This window comes from Oryza sativa, chromosome 1, assembly GCF_034140825.1.
Source record: "Oryza sativa Japonica Group chromosome 1, ASM3414082v1".
Taxonomy (NCBI): domain Eukaryota; kingdom Viridiplantae; phylum Streptophyta; class Magnoliopsida; order Poales; family Poaceae; genus Oryza; species Oryza sativa.
Window position 1 is genome coordinate 15,513,208 of NC_089035.1, and position 22,118 is coordinate 15,535,325.

General features: G+C 42.0%; 2 protein-coding genes and 1 non-coding gene across 3 annotated transcripts; 2 read left to right on the forward strand and 1 right to left on the reverse strand.

The window, feature by feature from the left end:
- Positions 1 to 3,762: 3,762 nt before the first annotated feature.
- Positions 3,763 to 7,713, forward strand: LOC4325441 (probable E3 ubiquitin-protein ligase LUL2). Its single transcript, XM_015765384.3, has 3 exons — positions 3,763 to 4,103; positions 5,859 to 6,354; positions 7,270 to 7,713. The coding sequence occupies exons 1-3, from the start codon at positions 3,808 to 3,810 to the stop codon at positions 7,417 to 7,419; spliced, it is 942 nt and encodes a 313-aa protein (XP_015620870.1). The 5' UTR covers positions 3,763 to 3,807; the 3' UTR covers positions 7,420 to 7,713.
- A 1,343-nt stretch (positions 7,714 to 9,056) lies between these two features.
- On the forward strand, positions 9,057 to 10,761 carry LOC112937660 (uncharacterized). Its single transcript, XR_010741997.1, has 3 exons — positions 9,057 to 9,762; positions 9,856 to 9,985; positions 10,563 to 10,761. It is a non-coding gene; the product is annotated as an uncharacterized protein (transcript).
- A 1,548-nt stretch (positions 10,762 to 12,309) lies between these two features.
- LOC4325442 (guanine nucleotide-binding protein-like NSN1) lies at positions 12,310 to 15,925 on the reverse strand. The gene is made up of 8 exons (XM_015765383.3): positions 15,622 to 15,925; positions 14,971 to 15,109; positions 14,710 to 14,883; positions 14,407 to 14,621; positions 13,671 to 13,935; positions 13,297 to 13,476; positions 13,004 to 13,215; positions 12,310 to 12,846 (listed from the first exon to the last, which is right to left on the reverse strand). Exons 1-8 carry the CDS (start codon positions 15,883 to 15,885, stop codon positions 12,520 to 12,522), a joined length of 1,776 nt encoding a protein of 591 aa, XP_015620869.1. The 5' UTR covers positions 15,886 to 15,925; the 3' UTR covers positions 12,310 to 12,519.
- Positions 15,926 to 22,118: the final 6,193 nt, after the last annotated feature.

The following is a 22,118-nucleotide window of genomic DNA, read 5'->3' on the forward strand; positions in this document are numbered from 1 at the left end:
CATGTGAACCAGGACTAAATATCACATAGTCCTGTTCTGCTTATAAACCGGGACTAAAAACCATCTTTAGTCCTGGTTTTTATTGTAACCGAGACTATTGTGGTTTTTAGCCGACCGTGTAAAGATGGTTTCTCCAGTAGTGATATAAGATTTTTTTTAACCTAGTCACTACCTCTTGTACTGTAATTAACATAATTAACTCTTAGTACAAGAGGTAATGATTTGCCTGTGGCAAAGCCGCTAGAAATTTGCAGGCCTGCATGCGACTCAGTCGCTAAATTTTAGTGGGAGATAGCGGTCGCGGGGCGAGCACGCCGCGTTAGAGCATGGTTAATTAATAGTATAGTCAGCCAGCTATAACAAACTCTATTTTATTTTACAGCTAATACTAAAGCCAATTAGCATAATAGATAGGCTCCTGTGTTGATTGTATCTTATTAACCAAATAATCAATTCCTCCATACGCATATTAATCAAAAGTGTGTTCTATTCTTGTGGCTATTTTATGGTGTGATATGAATATGAGTAGTTTGTCCATATAGTACTACGTATAAAAAGTCTTTGTCCTCTCGTCGTCTGAATTTTTCACCAACGAGCACTGTCCGTAGATGTACATGCTGTCCGGATGCTCGAACATCACAAAAATCATAAAAGCTTCACTCTATCTTAGCCCTGATCATGCCCAAAATATCCACGCTATGCTTAATGATCTGACAATAAGAATCGACTTAAGAATCTTAACATAGTATTGCCAAAACAACAAATAACAATTAATCATAAACCAATTGGAAGAGGGACTCCGTCCAGAAAGCATATGCATCAGCAGAGAGGAATTGCTGGAATCAAACCCCAAACCCAACGAATCAAGCACCGGAGAAGACGAGCAAAAAAGGCAGAGAATGAGTCCAGATCGAAACAGATTCCTCCTTGACTACCGGCTTCACCTACCCTCGGTGAGAGTTGTCATATCGATCAGAAATAACGCCTCACCGGATGAATCTGGAGCGGGGGGCCAGTGATTTGGCACACAGCAGAGTTTTCACGATGCGGGAAAACGGAAGAGAAGAATAACGAGGCTAGAGGATAGGCGATTTGGTGGCGCGCGGAGCCATGGTGGAAATCTCGCTCCGCTTGTGACGGGGAGGAAGAGGAAAAGCAGGCCAAGATGAACGCACATGAGATCCGACGGGGTAGATGCCGGGCTCGCAAAATGAGCTTGCTATTGCTATGCGCGTCTGTATGCGTGCTATCACTCAGCGCCGCTAGAATTGTCGAGGTTTGACTTTTATCTTAGTCAAACTTCTTTTCTTTTAGAGATGGGTTTTTTTTACCCTGTCTCTACATCTAACTGGATATATACGGCTATTGAAATAGGAAATTTAGCCTCGCAAACAACCCAATCTAAAATTCACTGCTATAAAAGTTTAAACTCAGGACCATAGGGTACTACTCACTGCAACCATTAGGTTACATGCCCTGCTTAAAGTTTGATCAAACTTGTAACAAAATATAGTAAACATTTTCAATACAAAATAAACATTGCATCAAAATATATTTAATATTAAATTTTATGAAACTAATTTGATATCGTAAATGTTAGTAATTTTTTCTATAAATTTAGTCAAATGTAAAAAAATAACTAAAAAAAGTCAAAAGACTTATAATATTAAACGGGGGGAGTACTATAATTATATCATAACCATAGCGCAACTAAAATATATACTATATACAAGATGCATACCCCGCGCATTGCTGCGGGAGAATTGTGTGATAATACAATAGATATGAGTTCTAAAATTTTCTTTCCTACCTACTTTATAATTTTTTTCATGTTTTTATATATTTTTGTACCTTTATCAATTATCCAAAAGTTATAAATGATTGGGTTGTATGGTGTGCCTTTTGGGGGAAAGAGATGCAATTTGCACCCTTGATGAATCATCCAAATACTAAAATAAATTGAGGTAATGTGAAAAGAAGGAATTTACACCCTTGATGAATCATCCAAAGGCTAAAAACAATTGAGATGATGTGGCTTCATGAGAGAAGAGAGAATTAGCATTAACTACATTTAGTGGGAATGAACTTTATAGATATATAGGATTAAAACATAATACAATTTTATACGTAAGTTATATAGTTTACTAATATTGTTACATTGTAATTATACTATCAGTGTCGTTAAAATGTAACAATGCGTAATTACAATGTAGTTACTAAGTTACACTATTACTTTCACTATTACTTTGATATAGTTACATTTGAAAGTTTTTATAAAAAAAACTTTGTGATAGTTTTTTTAAGCAATTTCCTTAGCTTTATATTTATTAATTTGCCACCAAAGATAAAAGGATTGTTAATTTTATCCCACTTTAGAAAAAGTAAAGTAGCACACTATGACGGCGTCTTGATTTTTCATAACCACCAACTGGTTGAATCGAATGACCGAGATCTTGTTAGGGCATTGCAAGCTACTTAGATGCGTGTATTTATGTGTCAAATATGCAAAGAGCAAATAATTATGGCTACACCTCCTACAGCGCATAGCGGCAAGCGAATGTCTATAGCTTCAGATGAGCATAGAGTTAAAAAGGCATATGATGAGATCACGCATCTAATACGGGCGTGGAGTCGTGTCGCGTGGACATCTGATCTTGGACGCAGGCGAGGTGCAGGTCATCCCTGTGAAGGGCCGGACAACCAACTGGGAATTCGACTCACATAGACGTGTACGCGTTTTTCTTACGTGTTCACTGCGAGGCCAAACACCATGTATCTGCATTGTTAGGGCCTTTACAATACAGGTCACGTATAGGATTGGCGCAAGAGGCCATCAAGATTTAAGACCTAGAAAAGCCACAAAGGTCCATGGTGCATGTAGAAAAAGTGGAACGAAGCCTCGCCCTCCTAACGCGTCTGTAGCCTTATCTCCCCTCGCCAAGAACAGGTGATCAAAGAAGATCATGCGGGCTTTAATTTGGTAGGCCTGCCCACAAACGTGGCAAAGATTGACACCGAATCTCTGACGTGAAAAGACCGAACTGAATAACAGCTCACCGCATTGTAAAGGCCCTTACTAATCTTAGCAAGAGTTTGGTAGAAGTTTTCAAGTAACTCTTGCACTACTATGCTGAGAAAAAAAGTAGCGATGAGCTGAACTCAATAAAAAAAACTGACGAACTGAATACCATCATATGTATTCTATAAGCGTAACCGTAAAGAGAAGTCGCACATGAGACATATCAGTTCACATGTCCCATGTACGTAAAAGGGTTTAAGTATTAGGGCCTCATTGTAACTCAAATTTAATAATAAACACAATTATAAAAGTTTTAAATGTAAATTATTATTTTATTGTCTTTGTTTATGTTTTAGGTAGGTCTGTTTGCAAGAGTTGTAACCAGGGTTTCCCTTACCGCCGGTAACCGCGCGGTTACCGCAGTTACCGAGCTTACCGCGGAGGTACGGTAATATAAATACCGCGGTAACCTCCTTAAATTCAAATAAATTTTAAAAATAATTTGAATTTTTTATAAATTTTACATGGTTTTGTACGGTTTTTCACGGTTACCGCGCGGTAACCGTGCTTACCGCCGGGGCACAGTAACCCCGGCCCCGGCGGTTTGGAAACCCTACTTATCGTTCAACTATGACAAAAATAAAAGCCTGTTCAACTGTTTCAGCTACGAGAGAAAAAAAAAGAACAAAAAAAAAACAAAAAGCGGAACGGGCTAAAGCAGCGTAGCAACGGGCGCCGAGGTCAGACTTCCACCCAGACTTCCAGACTCCAGAGGCGAGGGCTTCCCAATGGGCAACATCGCGAGCAGCGGCGGCGCTAGCCCACGTCCGCCGCCGCCGCATCTCGAAGCCTATAGACACGGGGTGCCGCCCCCGTACTACCACAGCTACCCTCGTCCGCCCCCCGGCGCCGCCGCGCCGCCGCCGGTGCCGGTGCCTGCGCACGTGGAGCGGCACAGGGCCGTGGCGGTCAGCGTCGGCGTCAACGTCAAGGGGGACACCCTGCGGCTGGTGCCCGACGACGACGACGACGATGGCCGCAGCCTACTCCTCGCCTTCTCCTTCGACGCCGATGGCCCCGGAAGGTCCCGCTCCTTCTTCTTTTTCCCCTCTCACCTATTTATACCGGGCTAAGTGGGTTTCTTGATTAGACGCTGTGGTAATTTCGTTGCTATAGCTTTGATTTAGGATCTTTAGATCGTAGTAACATTGGTATACTACATTACTAAAATTTCTGCCAGAGAGCTCAGCACAAACAAATGTTGTTGCAATCGTGATGCTTTCGATTGTGTACTGCTTTCTTCTTCTCTTTTTTTTTTGGGGTACAAAATTGGCCCATCTTGTGTTTGGCATAATGTCGTGATTACCTGTCCAAATGTAAGAATGCTTCAATGTAGAATTCAATTAAACTTAGTACCAGATCAGATGCATACTGCTTGATTCTTCTTGCTAAAGCAAATGTTTCTTACTTGAATATATATATACTAGAAATGTAAAATAAAATCGTTCACATAACTTGGTATTGAGTGTGAAAAATGAAGTTGAAGAAAGTAGCAAGAATCAATCTATAATTCTTACTAAGAATTAGATTTGTTTAGGTAGTGACATGGGACTCACCGTACTCCAGACTTGTCAGAATCAGAGCTTGATTTATCTTAATGATTTTGGATGTCTACTTTCATTTTATTGTCACCATTGCCATGTTATAGTAATTGAGATTCTCCAAATTCCTGCTACTCTCATTTCTATTGTCACCATTGCCAAATCATATTAGTTGAGATTCTCCTAATTCCTGTGACTTCTGTTACTAATCCTACATGGTTCAGTCTCTTCTGATGTTTAAGCTATTTTTACGCCCTCAAAATGTTCCATGCTTAATAGTATTTTATCCTTGGCACATCTTTCATCTTCCCAACAAAGATTAAGACATGGTAAGATAGCACTCGTGAAGTTGTGGCTGCAGAACTCATAAAGATCCATACCAATTATGAAGGTCTATCATAAAATGACTTGTGTACTTGAAAAGAGTATCGAGTTATTCATTTCTACTTTCAACTGATGGAACAATGTGTGATCTAGAGCATTTAATATCCGCCAAAAAAAATCATGGCTTATTGGATTCATTCTGCATATATTGTCTGTCCTGATGTGCAAGATATCTAAACTTAAGGAGTATGTGGTTATTTGGGCACGTATTGGTATTCTCCACCTAACCCATGTATTCTGAAAGGTTTAAAAGAAATCTCCTGTTCACTCTTCTGGCAGATTGAATGGAACTAACAAACAGAAGATGAGACATTAGGAGTTGTAACCAATCCAGTTTGTGTTGCGCATATTGAGTGTAACTCTGTTTTCAAAAGTTATGCCTTATGCAGACCAGGTCATACTAGATTTACAATTTGAAACTGAACTGATCACAACTTCATATGTCTCTTGTTCCATGTTTTGTGGAATTCCAATCCATGATAAACATTGAAAGGAAACCTTCTATACCTTGATTAGGATGATATCATCCTTAGGTGTATTTCCAATTGCAGACTTCTCCAATTTGGTAGTATTTTATATATGTGCATCATTTTTTTCAGAATAGCCTTTCTTTTTTGCAGAAAGCTCAAACTTAGATGCTCTTTGATTTATTAATTTATTGTTTGAAAATAGAGTTGTACTGTTTCCAAATTTCCAATTTTCTGGGACCTTCACAATTAGTATGGCTATCTCCTTGAACCTTTTTAAAGAATTGAACGTTTACTGGCTTTCCTTGTTGTCATCACTTCTTTTTTTTTTTTGTAAGATTGTCATGTGTTATGTTTAACTAAAAGACCTATTCATCATGCAAACAGCATAACTGTCTGCTTCTTTGCACAAGAAGATAAGTGTGCCTTGAAGACCGCAAAGGAAAATTTGCTTCAACCTGTGACCGTGCCTTTTAAGGAAGGTCGAGGTCAGGAGTTCAAGCAACCAAGTGGGTCGGGAATCGATGTCTCTCGTTTTGAGGAATCTGAGCTAACTAATGTTGGGGAAGGTGGTGTATTCCCTGTAGCATTCAAAGTACAAATGGATGTGTCAGGCAACCAAGAATCAGAAGGGGCACATGAGACCGAACAATCGAAATATCTTGTTAAATATGCTATATTTGTGAAGAAAGACAATGCTGAATATGGAGTTCATGTTGTGCAGCAGATCCTTTGGGTAAATGGAATCAGATATGTCTTGCAGGAAATATATGGTATTGGGAACACAGCTGATAAGAATGCTCATGAGGATGATTCCGGGAAAGAATGTGTGGTTTGCCTTTCTGAACCAAGAGATACTGCTGTTCTTCCATGCAGGCATATGGTAAGTTACTTTCTTACTAAGTATTCTTGAAAGAATCACGATTTTGCCATAAGACTTATCTGTTTAAGCATACATATATTATTATGGAGATAGAGTTGGAAAAAAAATAGTTATGGATTTTCTCCTAGCATTCTTTCAACTTATCAGATAATTTTGAAGTTGCATTCTTCGGGCATTTTCCATCTTTGATTTGCTTTAAACTGGAAGAGAATATGAAAAGGTTTGGATTGTGTCTACTGCTATATGGTTTGGAGTGTGCCATTGGAGGCTGGAAGAGGGATAGTTGAACCGCTAAGATAAAGGAGTAGGATATTCGTCAAATCCCACTTTAATAATAAATAAAGGCAGTCACTGTCCAGCATATTAAGGAACCTGCTTAGCGGGCATAGATATTTAGATTAAAACCCATTTTTTCTTTCAGTGAGTATGCCAACTATCTTGCCATTTTCTCTTAACTTCTTTCCTAGTTTTCTATGCCAAAGTTCATGGCTTATATTAAACGTAAGAAAAAAAATTGCTAGTGCTTTACTCTCTTCCAGAAAGTGAAAGACAGACCTTTCTTAAAGCACATCAAAGGTCTGATATGCAGTAACATCCACTGCTCCACTATTAGGTATTAGCACTTGCAACCCCCCTGGCACTGTACTGATTATTGAAGCAATGACAATAAGTTTATGTACTTCTGAATGGCTGTAGCATTTTGTGCCCAAATATTTACCCTTCTGTTCTTTTTCTCAGCAGCTATGCATTTGTGCTATTTCATTTTTTATGCCATGGTAAGAACTTCGTGAATAGATTGCACCATGTTAAGTAGCTAGGGATGATGATAGAGAAATAACGATTATATCCTTTAATTTTGCTGATCAGTTCAGTTTTATGAAAATCAATTAAAGATAGCATGTGCCATTTTTGCAGTGCCTGTGCAGGGAGTGTGCTCAAGTTTTAAAATATCAGACCAACAAATGCCCAATATGCAGGCAACCTGTTGAGGGCCTTCGCGAGATAGAGGTTGATAACAAACCGATTCCCCAACAAGGATCTCAGCAGTTAACAGCACCTCAATAAAGTCTCATCTGATTGCAAGCAAACTACCTGTACATGTGTCATGTGTATATAAAAGGTCTGTGCTTTCGGGAAGGGGAAATCGGAAGTTACCTGGTAGCAACAAAGCTGTTTCTGATATTTTGTTAAAGGATGAACCTACTGGGATTTAATTGTCTACGTTTGGACCACCAAACTCGACTTATTACTTGGAAAAGACACTATTTTAGATTGTATGGTTCAAGCCTTTTGCAGGGGACAATCGTTTTCTTGTTCTAATTTAGTTACTCATCCATCACTTTGATGTGTTTAAGAGCATACGATGTGTTCTTTCTAGTGGATGCACTTATTGTTCTATGATGTCACCAATTGGAAGTTTTTCCTCCAACTGGCGTGTCCCTGGGAAGACTAGCCAGGCAACATTTTGGTGCTACATTTACCATGCTTAAGATCTTACGATTACAAGGTTATGTAGATCGACAATCCTTTTTGGGTCCTTTTTGTGGTATTGCACGTTTGCACTGCTGATAACTTGCTAGTGAGAGAGGTCAGAAATGAGAACAGCTGGAAATTTCTAGTGAGAATTGAACTGTTTCTATTATAGTATTGCATATCTATATAATCCTTAACGAACACACCTGTAAAAAACAGTTTAGGCACAACTTAGCTTTGTTTCTTTTTTTTAGGATTTTGGATTTTGGATTTTCATTTGAACGTTTCCCAAGCTTCTAGACGATGGATATCGAGCAAAATTTTCTATAAAACTTTCTGGACTACTCTTTGAAAGCAACTTTTTTCCAATTTTGTAGTAGTTAATTTATTTGTTTATACCCTCAAATTGCTACGAAGAAATCAGATAATCCATCCATCCATCAATTCAGCTGTCTCAAACAGGCCTATTAATGAGTGCATCCCGAAGAAACTGGTTCTCTAAACAGACCTTCACAACTATAACCTTCGTCCCAATTTAAGTGTAGTCGTGGGTTTTTGTCCAACGTTTGATTGTCCGTCTTATTTGAAAAATTTATGAAAAAATTAAAAAAATAGTCACACATAAAATATTGCTTATGTTTTATCATCTAATGACAATAAAAATACTAATCATAAAAAAATTCAAATAAGATGGACGGTCAAACGTTAAACATAAACGGTGTAAAACAGCAAGTCTGGAGTTAGTAGATAAAGAAGTGTAATCCTTTAATTGGATAATACTCTCCGTTGGTCGCCTGAGCCAGATGCGACCACCTACCGTGGCAATACTTGTCCTCCATTGTAACGCCCCGGTTTTCGTTCGGGATTAAAAATCATTAAATAAAGCATTTCTAGAAATTAAATAAAATTGAAAGCAAATTAATCAAGTGAAATAATAGAGGAAATTAAAATTTCCTTTAAAAAATCATTGGCCGAGAATATTTTGTAATATTATCTGTGCCTTAATGAACTCTTTGGAATTTCCTGTGAATTTTCGGAGCTCAAGAAATAATTTTAACAATACAAAGTTCATTTTATCAATTAAAATAAAAAGGAAACAAATATAACTCCCCCTTCCTCCTTTTCGGGCTCGGCCCAAGTCCTCCCCTCCCTCGGCCCGCTCGGCTCTCTCTCTCCCTCAAGTCTGTTCTGCCTCCCCCTTCCAACTCTCTCTCCCTCTCTCCCCGACAGGTGGGACCCATGGACCCTACCTGTCATCTCCTACCTCCAGCCACCCCACAGCAATTGCCATGGCCGCCGAAACCATCCCACGCCCCGCCGCCTTTTCCGCGCCACCCCGCCCACCTCCTCCACCCCCCGCGCGCACGCTCGTCCGTGGGACCTCGCCGCCCACGTCCCCGCTCTTCTCCCCCTCTCGCGCTCGCAAAAACCGGCCGCCAACTCCCCCACGATGCCACCCACGCCGCCGGTGGTTGCCGCCCCAAATCCACCTCGCCCCGGCCTCCCCGTCGCCCCCGAGCGCTATAAAACTCCTCCCCGCACTCCCCTCGCTCGTTTCCCCCATTTACCCGAGCCCGCCGTGCCCTCCATTGCTCTCCCCACGCTGCTCCTGTGCGCCGCTGCTCCCCGGCGATCTCCAGCCGCCCCTCACCACCGCTCTAGCCACCTCCGCACTGCGTCGCCGCCACCGCTAGCTTCGCCACTCCGAGCTGCACGCCGTCCGCCGCTCCACTCCCCTAATCCGCCACCGAAACCCCACCGCCACCACACCACCCGAACCGCCACCATAGCAGCCGCCTCCAGTCACCTCTCGCCGCCGTCCCGGTCCACCCCGTGCTGCGTCTCGCCTTCCTCAGCACCGCAGCAATCGTGTGCAGCCCGGCCGCCCCTTTTCATTCGCCAAAGGTCGCTGGAACCCCGCTTCCTCAGCCCAAGGTGAGCTCCAACTCGTGTTGTCGCCGCCGGCCGTTGTTTCTAGCCGCTCCGGTCGCCCTTTCACCTCCCTAACCCCTCCTTTATCTTCCTTAGATCGAGGCCGAGCCCGTCCGCCCCTTCCCGAGTGCCGCCCGTCGCCGGAGCTCCGTCTTGCCGTCTTCCCGAGGAGCCCCGCCGCCGTTGTTCCTTGCCGCCGGCCGCCCCTTCCGCCGGCCGCCGCTCGGTGGGCATCTCCCCTCCAACCCCTCGCCTCCCCCTGCTACCTCCCGGCTGTGCCGCCGCGCCGGTGGTCGCCGCCCCCCGGCCGGCCGGCCGGCCGGTGAGCCAATTCCCGCTCGCCCGTGGCCGCCCGATTCACCCCGGGTGGATATGGGCCGTCCACGTGGCCCTCCCCGAGCCGCTCGGCGTCGCCGCCCCTGTGGCATCACGTCGGCACCACCTCGTCCTCCCCGTCCCGCGTGGCCACCACGTGGTGCGCCCGCCGGCATCGCGCGCGTGGACCGAGTCCACCGTGCGCCCATCCCTTTGAGCCACCGATAGGTGGGACCCGCTTGTCGGTGCCACCTATTCCCCTTGGTGACGTCATAATCCATTAATAATTGCGCAATAAATCATTAATAATTATAGAAATTTATTTAAATGGCTCAAAACTTCTAAAATTCATATCTAATTCATACGAACTTCAAATTGGGTCATTCAACTTGCAAAATTCATCTAAAATTGAGCTCTACCTGTTTGTTTACTTTTTATGTACTGTTTTCTTGGTGTTTATTAGAGTTTTTTCCTCTTTTGCGTGCCAGCGTGTAGAATCCGTCATTTTGGAAGATCGCGGTCGCGAGGAAAAGAGTTCAGAAGATTGTTGTGAAGAAGCAAGGCAAGTCACACATTCCTCTTGAGCATGTTGATCCCAATTGATAAATGTTTTATCGTTTGCAAATAAATGTGCATGTTTTGCTAATTACATAGGATCAGGGTTTACCTATCTGCTTGCTTGTGCCATGTTTACTTAATATATGTCATTTGTCAACCTTGGGTAATAAATCGACTAGCTCATGTTACTTATGTGACCTAGCTAGAACTATATGCTTAGCCATGCTTAATTGCCACTAGCTCAGTTGATGGAATAATTGCAGTATTAGACCTTTTTAGTAGCAGAACGAGCTGTGTGCTCGAGACATCCGGCCATGTTTCATTGGCCGTAATTATTCAACTAAAATACGACTGAATGGTGGGCTGTGGATGCATGGTTTTGCTAGTCGCACCCATGGCAATTAAAGATCAGTTCACGGGATGCACTGGAAGACATACAACGCTTGCCACAGGCGGGAATGTGTAACTGCCTGACTTGAAGTATAGCTTTCATCTAACTGACGTTCCCAGGCAAGGGTGGGCGTGATGGAGTTGGGTTGGCCGGGGTGTTCGGTTGATCGGCTTCCGGATTCACCGTGGCACGAGAGGGAACTGTCGGCTGCCTTGCGAGAAGTGGGGGTGAAACCTGAGGTGTGGTGCGATTGGTCAGAGGGAGTTATATGAAGGGTCTTGTCACAACCACTCGACATGGTGACGTTTTCATCATGGGTGCATGATGACACGGTGACATGCCGGTGGATTGTGTCTTCTGGGTACAGTCGTATACCTCTGGCCAGAGTAAAACTATTCGAATAGCCGTGCCCGCGGTTATGGGCGATCGACCACATTGACCATGATTAGTCTCACCCCTAATAAATCGACCCAATGCACTATAGTTCAGGTGGGTTGGTTGGACATGTTCAACGTGGTGTAGCGTTGATCAGTGGAGATCTAATTTACTCTCGCTTTGAATCCTCACGTTGAGCGGCAAAATGGCATGTGGATTATATTGGCTTTGAGGTTCATGCATGTGGTTAGTTAAGTTTTTGGCGTTCACAGTAATGTCACGTCACGTAGGCTACGGCAATGGATATAAGATCTAAGTTTTTCATAGTACAAGTGACTCTAGGAGTAGATTTAATTTTATATTTCAGCCCCTTGATACTTTTTATATTAGCTCTCTTTTTAAAAAATTTATGTGGAGGTCCTAAATTTACACCGAACACCCTAGAATCCAGAACAAAGCGAGGAAGGAGAGTATAGAGGGCTCAGATCTGATCACCATAATAGAGGAAAAGGCCGACCTAAACCTATTTTGTGAACTTTTGATAGTTCAACAAGTATAACTTGATGCTTTATGTTTAATACAAAATATCTCTACTAGGATTTAAGGAAGTTTCATTTATTTATTAGGCTGCACTCCACGCCGAGCGCAAGAGATTCATGGAATGATCTTAGGAGTGAAATTTAGTTCACTTAAGTAGAGAATCTATTTAAAAAACATAGGATAGGAGCGAGAAACCCATGAGTTGATCTTAAAAATGAAGTTTAGGTGAGTTTATTTACTTAATGTAGAAGAGGTAACTAGGATATGTCAAACATTACCTGTGAATTTTTCGCTAGCCCCAACAGAGGACAGTCGCGGAGATATCATGCGAGACTGATAGGCACGGCTCTCCACCAGCCCAAACAATAGAGTGATCGCTGGAAGATGGTTTGCAATTTTGCAACCATTGCATGCATATGGGCAAAAAATTCTGATTCCAGCTCAGTGGCTATGTGAATCAAGCAGCGTCCATTATCTTCTCTCATTCAACTAATAGGGTACAAAACTTGGGATGGCAGTCCACCATCATATTATAATTATATGATCTACTTCGTATTCTCAATCTGCCGAGTTCCATCAGTTCACGCATCATCGACACCAGTCATAGGGTCAGCTTCCTTGGGCTCCTCATCTCCACCATCGTTGCCCTCTTCGGCCAGGGCATCCTTCATCTGATAATCCACCTTGAAATCGTAGTCTGCATCCATGTCGGTCAGCACGCTGAACTTGTTTGCCTTGCGCCTCTTCTTCTCGGCTTTCCTCTTGCGAGGATCAAGTATTCCCTCTGCTGTGTACAGCTTGTCATTCTGTGTGCTCGCGCTGGCCGTCTTGGCTCCTTCACGCTCATTTGCATCGGACATCGACTCATCATGGTTTTCCTGCGCAGGTTCATTCTGCTTCTTGCCATCCTATATCAAGCACAAGACAAGTACATTATCTAATTGCAGTGTCATGACTCATCGATGATGCCAACTATGGCAATCCTATTCCTAGCACAAATGTCATGCAAATCACACCCATAAAGAATAGAGATTATTTTCAATGGGACGAAAACCATAGTAATACCTCTAGCATCTCTTCGTCAATCTGCGGTGGGGCATTAGATGGAATCTCAATGTGACGGAACTCCTCCAGTGATTTCAGACCACCAATATATGATGACTCAGCTTTGTAAATTTCATCAATGTTAAATTCTTTCCCAGTCTCTGAAATAATTACTGCATCGGAGTCGTCTACAGCATCCCTTTTAGGTGGTACCGTAAAATAGGGTATTTTACCTAAAAAATAACAGTGTCACATGACTCAGAAACGGAATAAGAGTAAAGAAAAATCAGTACAGGAGGAATCATCGACCATACCCTCATTCCAGTCATGAAGTACAATTCTTGCAGCAGCTTCAACATCCACTATACCACCTTTTTTCAATTTCCCCCGGAGTGTGGCAACTTTCTGAAGGAAATCGTCCACTGAAGTAAATGTTGGAACCCTGTAAAGGGATAGCAGCTTCTCGTGCGGGCATAGATCGAGAATTTCCTTTACTGAGAGGATGTAAAGTGAAGAAAAATGGAACAAGTTATAATACAGTGCACTTCCAGCAACATTTAATGCATATTGTTGAATGAGATAGTATTAGTATACACATAATAAAAACATATATAGCTAATTAAATGAAGATTTCAGCAAAACTATCTGAATAGCACCAAAATGATGCAAGCTATTTTTCAACACTTACCAGGACTGATTGGATCTTCCATCTTCTCAACTCGTTTGCAGTTGCGAAGGGCCACAGATACACCACTATTGGAAGATTTCAGCATCACAACACCAGGACAATCTAGCAGCTTCACCTTCTTGTCTAACTGAACTTCTTGCATTGATCTAGTAACTCCTGGAGTGGACCCAACATTAACCACACGGGACCTCTTCAAACTGTTAATCAGACTGCTCTTGCCAACATTAGGAAGACCAACAATACCCACAGTAATTGCCAGTTTGAGCTGTAACATATAAATAATAAAAATTATCTAAAAGGGCAACATAAAGCAGAAAAGAAAAAAAAAACTCATATGCATCGCTACAGGTCAGAGTGTGCAAAATGAGAATTAAAAGCTCATGAATTCCCTAGCGACGGTACCACTGTACAAACATGACAAAATGAAAGAGAACTACTTGGAACAACAAATTCAACTGTGCCCATATAACAAATTAAGGTAGGCCATTCTTGAGATTAGAAAATTATTACTACTTGATGTTATCATCAATGTTAATATGGTTTGCATAAAGCAGTACACAGAACAAACGGAATGGAAATTCAATATTTTCATGCCAGGTGAGGTATCAAAGGTACTGTTTGCTAAGATGGCAATTTTAACAATTACTACAGATTATTTCAACAAGCAGACTCTAACAACAATCCATTTACACTGCCCACTGAAGTTATGATACACATGTGAACGTTGATCAGTTACCTCATGACTCCTGGAATAATTCTTGAGTAATTTGATCAGGTTCTCAGCACCAAGACAATCACTGCTTTGTGGGATATTGCTTGATTTATCAATCTTTGATGATTTCCATCCCAGTTTTGTCCTCTGCTCTTGGGTATTGCACTTAAATGCGACAGTAGGCATTTCCTCTCTTAGGTACGTAAGCCATTTCTCTACTGACTCCTTGGGAACAAGATCTGGATGCCACGAATTGAAATTGAGATGTTACAAGAAAGTAGACATAACACGAGTGAAGTCCGAACTCAAAGAAAACTTGAATTGTACCTATCTTGTTGAGAAGTAGCACAATCCGTTTACTGGGATCAGCCTTCCTGACCATCTTTTCCATGTCAATGCAACGAGTGCCCAGTGGATCTCTGGCATCGAGAACCTCAAGAATGACATCAGACGCTTCAATAACTTTAACAAGCTCCTTGTAGAAGGCTCTCTCTGAATGATCTGGAGATACAACCAGCAGATTTAGGAATAACGTAACTGCAAACAGTAAGTCAGCAAAGCATGACAAGTAGGAACATTGAACCTCACCTTGGCTCTTAACCACGTCTAAAGAGGCATTCTCCTTTGCTGCATCCTTCTCTGCAAACTCGCTGCCCTGAGCAGAAGCTGCAGAGGCCAAATTAGCAATGTCCTCGTCCTCAAGCAATCCAAGCTTTCTCTTCCTAGCCTGAACAGAAGTGGTCACAATATTCTACCATTGGTCAAACAGTACAAGCAAGATGTATAATACAAATGAAACTAAATAAGGTGCAGAAATATTTAATCCTCTCTTCCCAGTGCAGGTATGTGTTACTCACACAAGTCCATGTTAAGGCACTGAATGTGTAGTGTTTGCATACAACATTCTAATGAAATCTCATAAAGTTCAGTGCCATTCATATGTGCATTCAACACACTTCTGAACAGATGTCCCAAAATTTCACAATCATCGTTTTTTTTTTACAGGAATAAAAATTAGCGCCCCAGACAATGACATATGGCATGAAATCTACCCCCAAAAACACCTTGCTTACAGTAACAGTTACCCGTTCAGTTAAAACATCTAATCCAAGAATTTCATTCAACGACTAGAATCGCCAATCGAAAGGAAACCAGAGAAATCGACCCTGGCAAAACAACTTTAGCAGCAGCAAGGATAGAAAGAAAGACAAAGAGGGAGAAAGGCGGTGCCCGGCTCACCCTTTCCTTGCGCGCCTCCTTCTTGAGCTCGAGCTCCTGGAGCGCCTGCGCGCGGCGGGCCTCGAGGGCCTTGAGCTCCTGCTCCTTGAAGGGCCACTCGTTGGGGATCCCGGGGTCCTTCTCGACCTTCTTCCTGTGGCTCTTCCCTTCCTTCTTGGCCTCCTTGCGCTTCTTGCGGTGGTGCTCCTTCACCTTGCGGAGCACCTTGTGCTTCTGCCGCAGCGTCACGCGCTTGCTCTTGCTCTTCTTGCTCTTCTTCACCATCTTCTCCTCCTCGCGATTGCTAGCCGCCGCCGCCGCCGCCGAGGGAAGAAGGGAAGGAAGGGCCGAGGAGGGGAGGAGGAGGAAAGAGGAAGGAGGCGTTGGAGGGAGATGAGCTAGGGTTTTAGCTGGCGGCTGCGCGTGGTTCCGCTCAGTAATGGGCTGGGCCGACCGTAAAATCGGAGGGTCGTGGTGGCTATTGGGCTGCCACGTAAGTACCCTTCTGTTACAAGAGGAAGGAACTAGTCCACATTGCGTCCTCCTCTTTCCGTCGAGTTTAATCGGCAACTCTAAACCGCAATACGAGAAATCTTCACCCCCTAACTTATTAAAATCGTTAAAATCAGATCCTCCGGCAGTATAGATGGCTGTTTTTTTTATGACTAGACGTTTACGTGGGGAAAAAATGAGCCCCACGTGTCATCCTCACTCTACTCCTCCCCCTTTCTTCTCCATCTCTTATCCCCTTTTCTCTCCAACTCTCGAGAGGAGCAAGCAGCGCGCAGGTGCAGCTTGGAGAGCTGATGGATAGTGCAGTTGAGGAGCGACCTAACATGGGGGGTGGTGTGCCCGCCTACGTGTGGACCACGATGCCCAGTGAGGGGTGGGGATCGAAGGTGAGGGCGAAAGGCGGGCGGTGGGGAAGGCAGCCGGCGAGCTCACCTAACCTTTGTTAGGGGCGAGTCCTTGGCGGGGAGGTGGGACACGATGTCATGCAAGTGCACATCGGGGAGGCTGCTGATGCGGTTGAAGCTGCCACGGCTCGCTTTCAATGCATAGGTGAGGAGGCTAGTGTCAACAAGCGGTAGCAGGACGAAGTAGTGCACGACCATAGAGATCATGCCAATGTTGGAGTCCAGCATCCTAGCGTCCATCTGTCCCTCGGTCCGTCGCAGTATCTCGTCAACGGTGAAGCCCACGAGCACATCCTCCTCATTGCGTCGCGGTTGCGCCATGGTCGCGGCGCCAACAAGGGTTTGGAGCATGGTGGATTGGGATCTAGGATTGGAGAGCGTGGAGTGGAGTGGTGGACAAGGCCTACCTCCTCCCCGCCTATCCCACGTGACAGCCATCATCGTAGCCACCTACCGAAGTAGTTAATCCAGCTTGGTCGTGCAGAATCGAGCAGTACCGACTTGCAGGGCATAAAAGAGAGCCCCTCGACATGTCTTGGCGTACCCTCCCCATCATCGCGGCTCCTCCTCCCACTCCCTTGTCGCGGACTACAACACACACCGAGGGTCTGTGTCGACCTTGCCCAAAGGACGCCATTGACCGGGGATGAGCCCCAGTCACATGTACGGCGCGAAGAGTGAGGGCCCGCATGAAGATTAGGGAGCAGCCATACGGGTTGAGGCAGTAGTAGGGAGCGGCGATACGGGTTGAGGCACTGGCTAGGCCCAATATGTTAGTGGCCCAGTCTTCCCCCCCCCTCCACTTTCTTCCCTATCTCTATCCAGGCCTCCAAGCGTGCGCCCAATAGGGAGAAGGATGGCCGGTGGTCGGTAGGGAGAAGGGCAGCGACGTTGGGAAGATAGGAGAGAACAAAGAGGGTGATAGGGGGATAAAGGAGAGAGAGGGAAGCTAGGAGTAATCGTCATCAACAATGCGACGAGGGAAGCACGAGCTCGGCGAGGAGAGCAGGGAGGTCCATGGAGCATGATATCACCGCGCTGCTCAACCGCCACCACCAGCATCAACGAGTGACCCGCGGTCGTGCTTGGACATGGCCACCCTCCCCCGTTCTCGCTCCTCCTCCACTCCCACCGCTTCTCCTCGTGGCGCTCCTCCCCAATGTCCCCGTTGCGTCTGTCCTTCGCATTGTACTCTCCCCCACCAATGCTCCCTGTTCACCTCCTCCTTGCTGTCCATCTTGCAATCGCATCCGATAGATAGATAAGAAGGAAGAAGATGTTGTTTCACTTTCATGTGGGTCTCATATGTTTTTCTTTTTAATTTTTGCTTCTGGTGCTACATCAATGTCATGTTAGCCAAAATAACCTTCAATACTGCTTTTAGAACCGTAGTTATATTGGTTTTGAAAGATAAGGGACATATTATATTTGGTATTGCGGTTCAATGATGCAATTCAAGCTCATAAAGGACCTAAAGTGAACTTATTCTGTTACAAAATACAACCTCCGTTTTTTAATAGATGACGCCGTTGAATTTTTCTCACATGTTTGACCATTCGTCCTATTCAAAAAATTTATATAATTATAATTTATTTTGTTATGAGTTGTTTTATCACTCATAGTACTTTAAGTGTGATTTATATCTTATATATTTGCATAAATTTTTTGAATAAGACGAATGGTCAAACATGTGAGAAAAAGTCAACGGCGTCATCTATTAAAAAACGGAGGGAGTAAGGCCTTAATTTTGATTTTGTTTTCAAACACAGTAAGACGTGCATATAACTACTGTTTTTGTAGCACCTGTTAACCAATATAAGCTTCAATGAAGTATTTTCTTCCGGTAGAAGGACCTCAGAGCCAATCCATCATATATTCTCTATCATTAGAAAAAGGGAATAACTATCAAGAAAAAGAACGAACAAAATTCAGCAATGCGCAATAAACCTAAGACCATGTGGGACAAAACTGAATATTACACAAATTTTCAATCCTGATTTATTAGCTTCTTAGCTTATTTGCCACTGCCAAATTTTGAATTTTGAAACTTAATTTTGGAGTTAATTTTGTAGTCTTGTCAACGTAGTATATTTTTCACTATTGGCTTTTAAATCATTAACAACACATATATGAAAAAGTTTTACCATAAATTGTTATCTTGCTTCATTCATTTTTTTATGGATTGTCGGCTTAAACGATCAGAACCAAAGCATAATAGTTATATATGTTAATCTTGACAATCTTGACAAAGATGACCAATGAAAAGATAAAGGCGGCACACCCTCTACTGGATGTTTTAGTTTTTTGCTGTACTCTTGCCTGGGTACATTATTATGTATTTATGTGTAGAGGATGCAGCCTGCAGATGTATCGTTCATCTTCCATTGTCAATTCAGGCAAATGTCTCTGTTCACCGCATGTGTTCAGGCGCAAGTGATTTGTGTTTCTCTGTCAACACGTGTTCAGGAGTACTCCATTCTCCTTATTCTGCCACGCATAGACCAGCTTCTTTCTTGAAAGGAAATAACAGAAATTGTAAAACAGACAGAATAATACTACTTCCATCCCAAAATCTCGATTTTGAGTCAGTGAATAATTTGCAGGCTCCCTAAATGATACAGTATATATGCTTCAGTGTGGTCTCCCGTTGTTCTGTCCCAGGAGCATCACAAGTAAAATGAAATAAATTGAACAACAGAAACCAGGGTTTTGTTCCTATCAACTCAGAAAACCCTTCTTTCTAAAAAGTTAATGCCACTAAATACCTAAAACTCAGCATAGATTTCTAAAATCTACATACAAGCATGTCACATCAACCCAATGAACACACAAAGCTCAACATACAAATATATAGTAATTATATCTACAATTTATTCATGCTACACATGATAAATCATCATTCACAAATCATTTCATAATATTTCAATCCAAATAATTTCATCATTTCTCCAATATCTAACATATATCCCGCAGTAAAACGTGAGGCATCATCTAATTCCTTATTGATTTTGTAAGCTTGCAGACTATTGTTAATGGAACCAGTAGCCCGTCTACATAAACGTGAGCTATATAACAGGGCTATAAGAAAATCTACGTACTCCCTCCGTCCCATAATATAGTAACCTATGCATCTGTCTAGATTCGTTGTCCTATAAAATGTCTCATCCGGTCCTAGGTTGCTATATTATGGGACGGATGGAGTATATGAATAGCTAATTGTTGGATGCACCTGAAAATTTTAAGTTTCCAGTCACCTAAAATGGCACATAGCTAATCCTAAATTGCAATGCTATACAAATACAATGTGCAATTTTATTTCATTTTAACTGCAACAAGGAAGGAAGCCCGCGGTGATGCGTGGGCATTTTATTTTTTAATAATAATGAGAATACTAAAAGTAGTATTATCTTACCATATTCATCTTATAAATTCACCATAAGAGATGGTAAATTTTCTTATAATGGTAACTAAAATAGAAGAAAAAATACTCATGCCGTGAAATAGATCATATACTTTGATATACTAAATTATAATGTCTCTCAAATTTCAAACAAAAATCTCTTAGTCCATGCTTAGATATAAACTCACCTATCACCACTACAGATTATTATTGTCTTGAAAGTTGGGTCCCTTTTCATAAATGGAATTGTATTAGTACCATAAAAAGAGTCTAACACATAAGTAATACAATAAAATAATCACGAACACTTCACACATAATTCTCTATCTTATGTCCAAATCTATCTGTAGATATTCTTAAGCTATTCCTACCAATTAATAGGGTAGTACAATTAAAATTAAACTTGAATGTCTCTCTAACATGTGAGACCGGCTAACACTTCTAAGAACCATGTGAAAAAAACATTTGCTTGAGTAACAATCTCTCACTAACACAGGGGTTAGTGGGTTTCAATATTTCTTTCTTGTATTATATCTGAACTTTTTTAAATTTTTTCCCGTGCAATATTACATCCCTAGGTAGCATGTATGTTTTTTTTCAGCGAATAGCTTGTACTACGTATGTAAGTTTAGGCGGACAGATCATAAGCATACGAACATAACAACATTTAATCTGAGTATCGAGAGGGGAGAATTGATTTTTTGCCCGATCTTGTATATGTAGGTATTATGTATGTTTTTTTGGGAGAATGGTGTGTCCTACGTATGTATGCATTTTTTCGGCTTTTATCCGGCGAACAATTTGCACGTATTTTTCTTGTCGTCGTACATACACGTATGGACATATGGATGGATGCTTTTCAATTGGTGTACAAATTAATGTATGGATTGTGTGTCGTGCTAAATTGTTATATGTATCAGATATTCAGAAGATATTCAGAAGGTAGCTAGGCTTGTCCATCTTGCTAAGACCAACTCCTACAAAACTTCTCGTGCATAAAAATTGTTCAAAAAGAGAAGTTCACACACACATAATTGTGTCATACCTGCACGTGCAGTAGATTAGGAGGGAGGTTTTTTTTTTCGTCGTTGTATACAACCTAGTACATACACGGAAGAAGATTAGGAGTGGTGGATTTTTAAAAGATCTAATCTAATGGTCTAAAATAATGGGTTCACCGATTTAAATGAAAATAGAGAGTTTGAATGTTTCCTGTCACATGGCGGACTAAGAGCGTTTATATAGTGCCATATGGCAGTTTAGGAGCGTTTATAGTATGTTTAATGGACTTTTAGTATATAATAGATAGATCGACGGTAAGAAAGCAGAGCAATGGATAACGTGAGGCGCCGCCGTGGTGTGGCTTCTTCTCGACCTCGTAGGAGTACTTTTGGTACATATGCACAGTTTGAAAAATAACTTAGAGATCGAAGGAAAGAGAAAACTACCAGACGGCCGGGTCCTACGTAGTTGTATTGTAAAATACAGAATGTAGGGTTCCATTAAACGATTATGTTATATAGACAACTAATCAAAATTATACGGTAATAAATATTTAGTATATATCTATCATTTATTCGAGATATTTAGATGTGTCAATATATATATCATTCTAATACTCTTCTCAACTATCCAACTGATCAAACGTACACTAATCACGTGCTGGACTGCTGGGTGCTAGACTTAATTTGTGTTTTGGTGGTTGTTTTTTGTTCACTACAGGAGATAATTCCGATCCGACTCGTTGGTTCGTGACAGTCTCGTCGCCTCCGTATATACCCATTAACATATGAATAATGGACCGTAGATTCGTACGGACAGATTTTTTTCTTTCCTTTTAGCCATTAGATTAGATTAGATTTGTTACATTAGCCGGTTTTTAGGAGAGAGAGATTTTAACAAATCTAATCTAATGGCTAAAAATAATGGCTCCATATGTTTGCGCATAAATCAATGGCTAGATTTTTTTTTCCAGAATTTCTTATATTTTCTCTAATTTATTAGAGCGCCACATGGCATCATGAGAGCGTTTGTAGAATGTCACGTGGCAGCTTGAGAGCATTTGTAAAAAGTCTAATGGATTTTTAGTATATAATAGAATATGTTGTACTTGTATATGGTGTTGCTTCCTTTTTTTTTATCTAAGTTTTAACACTTTTACATGTGAGTTTGTAAGATTTTATGTGTTATATTTATTTCCT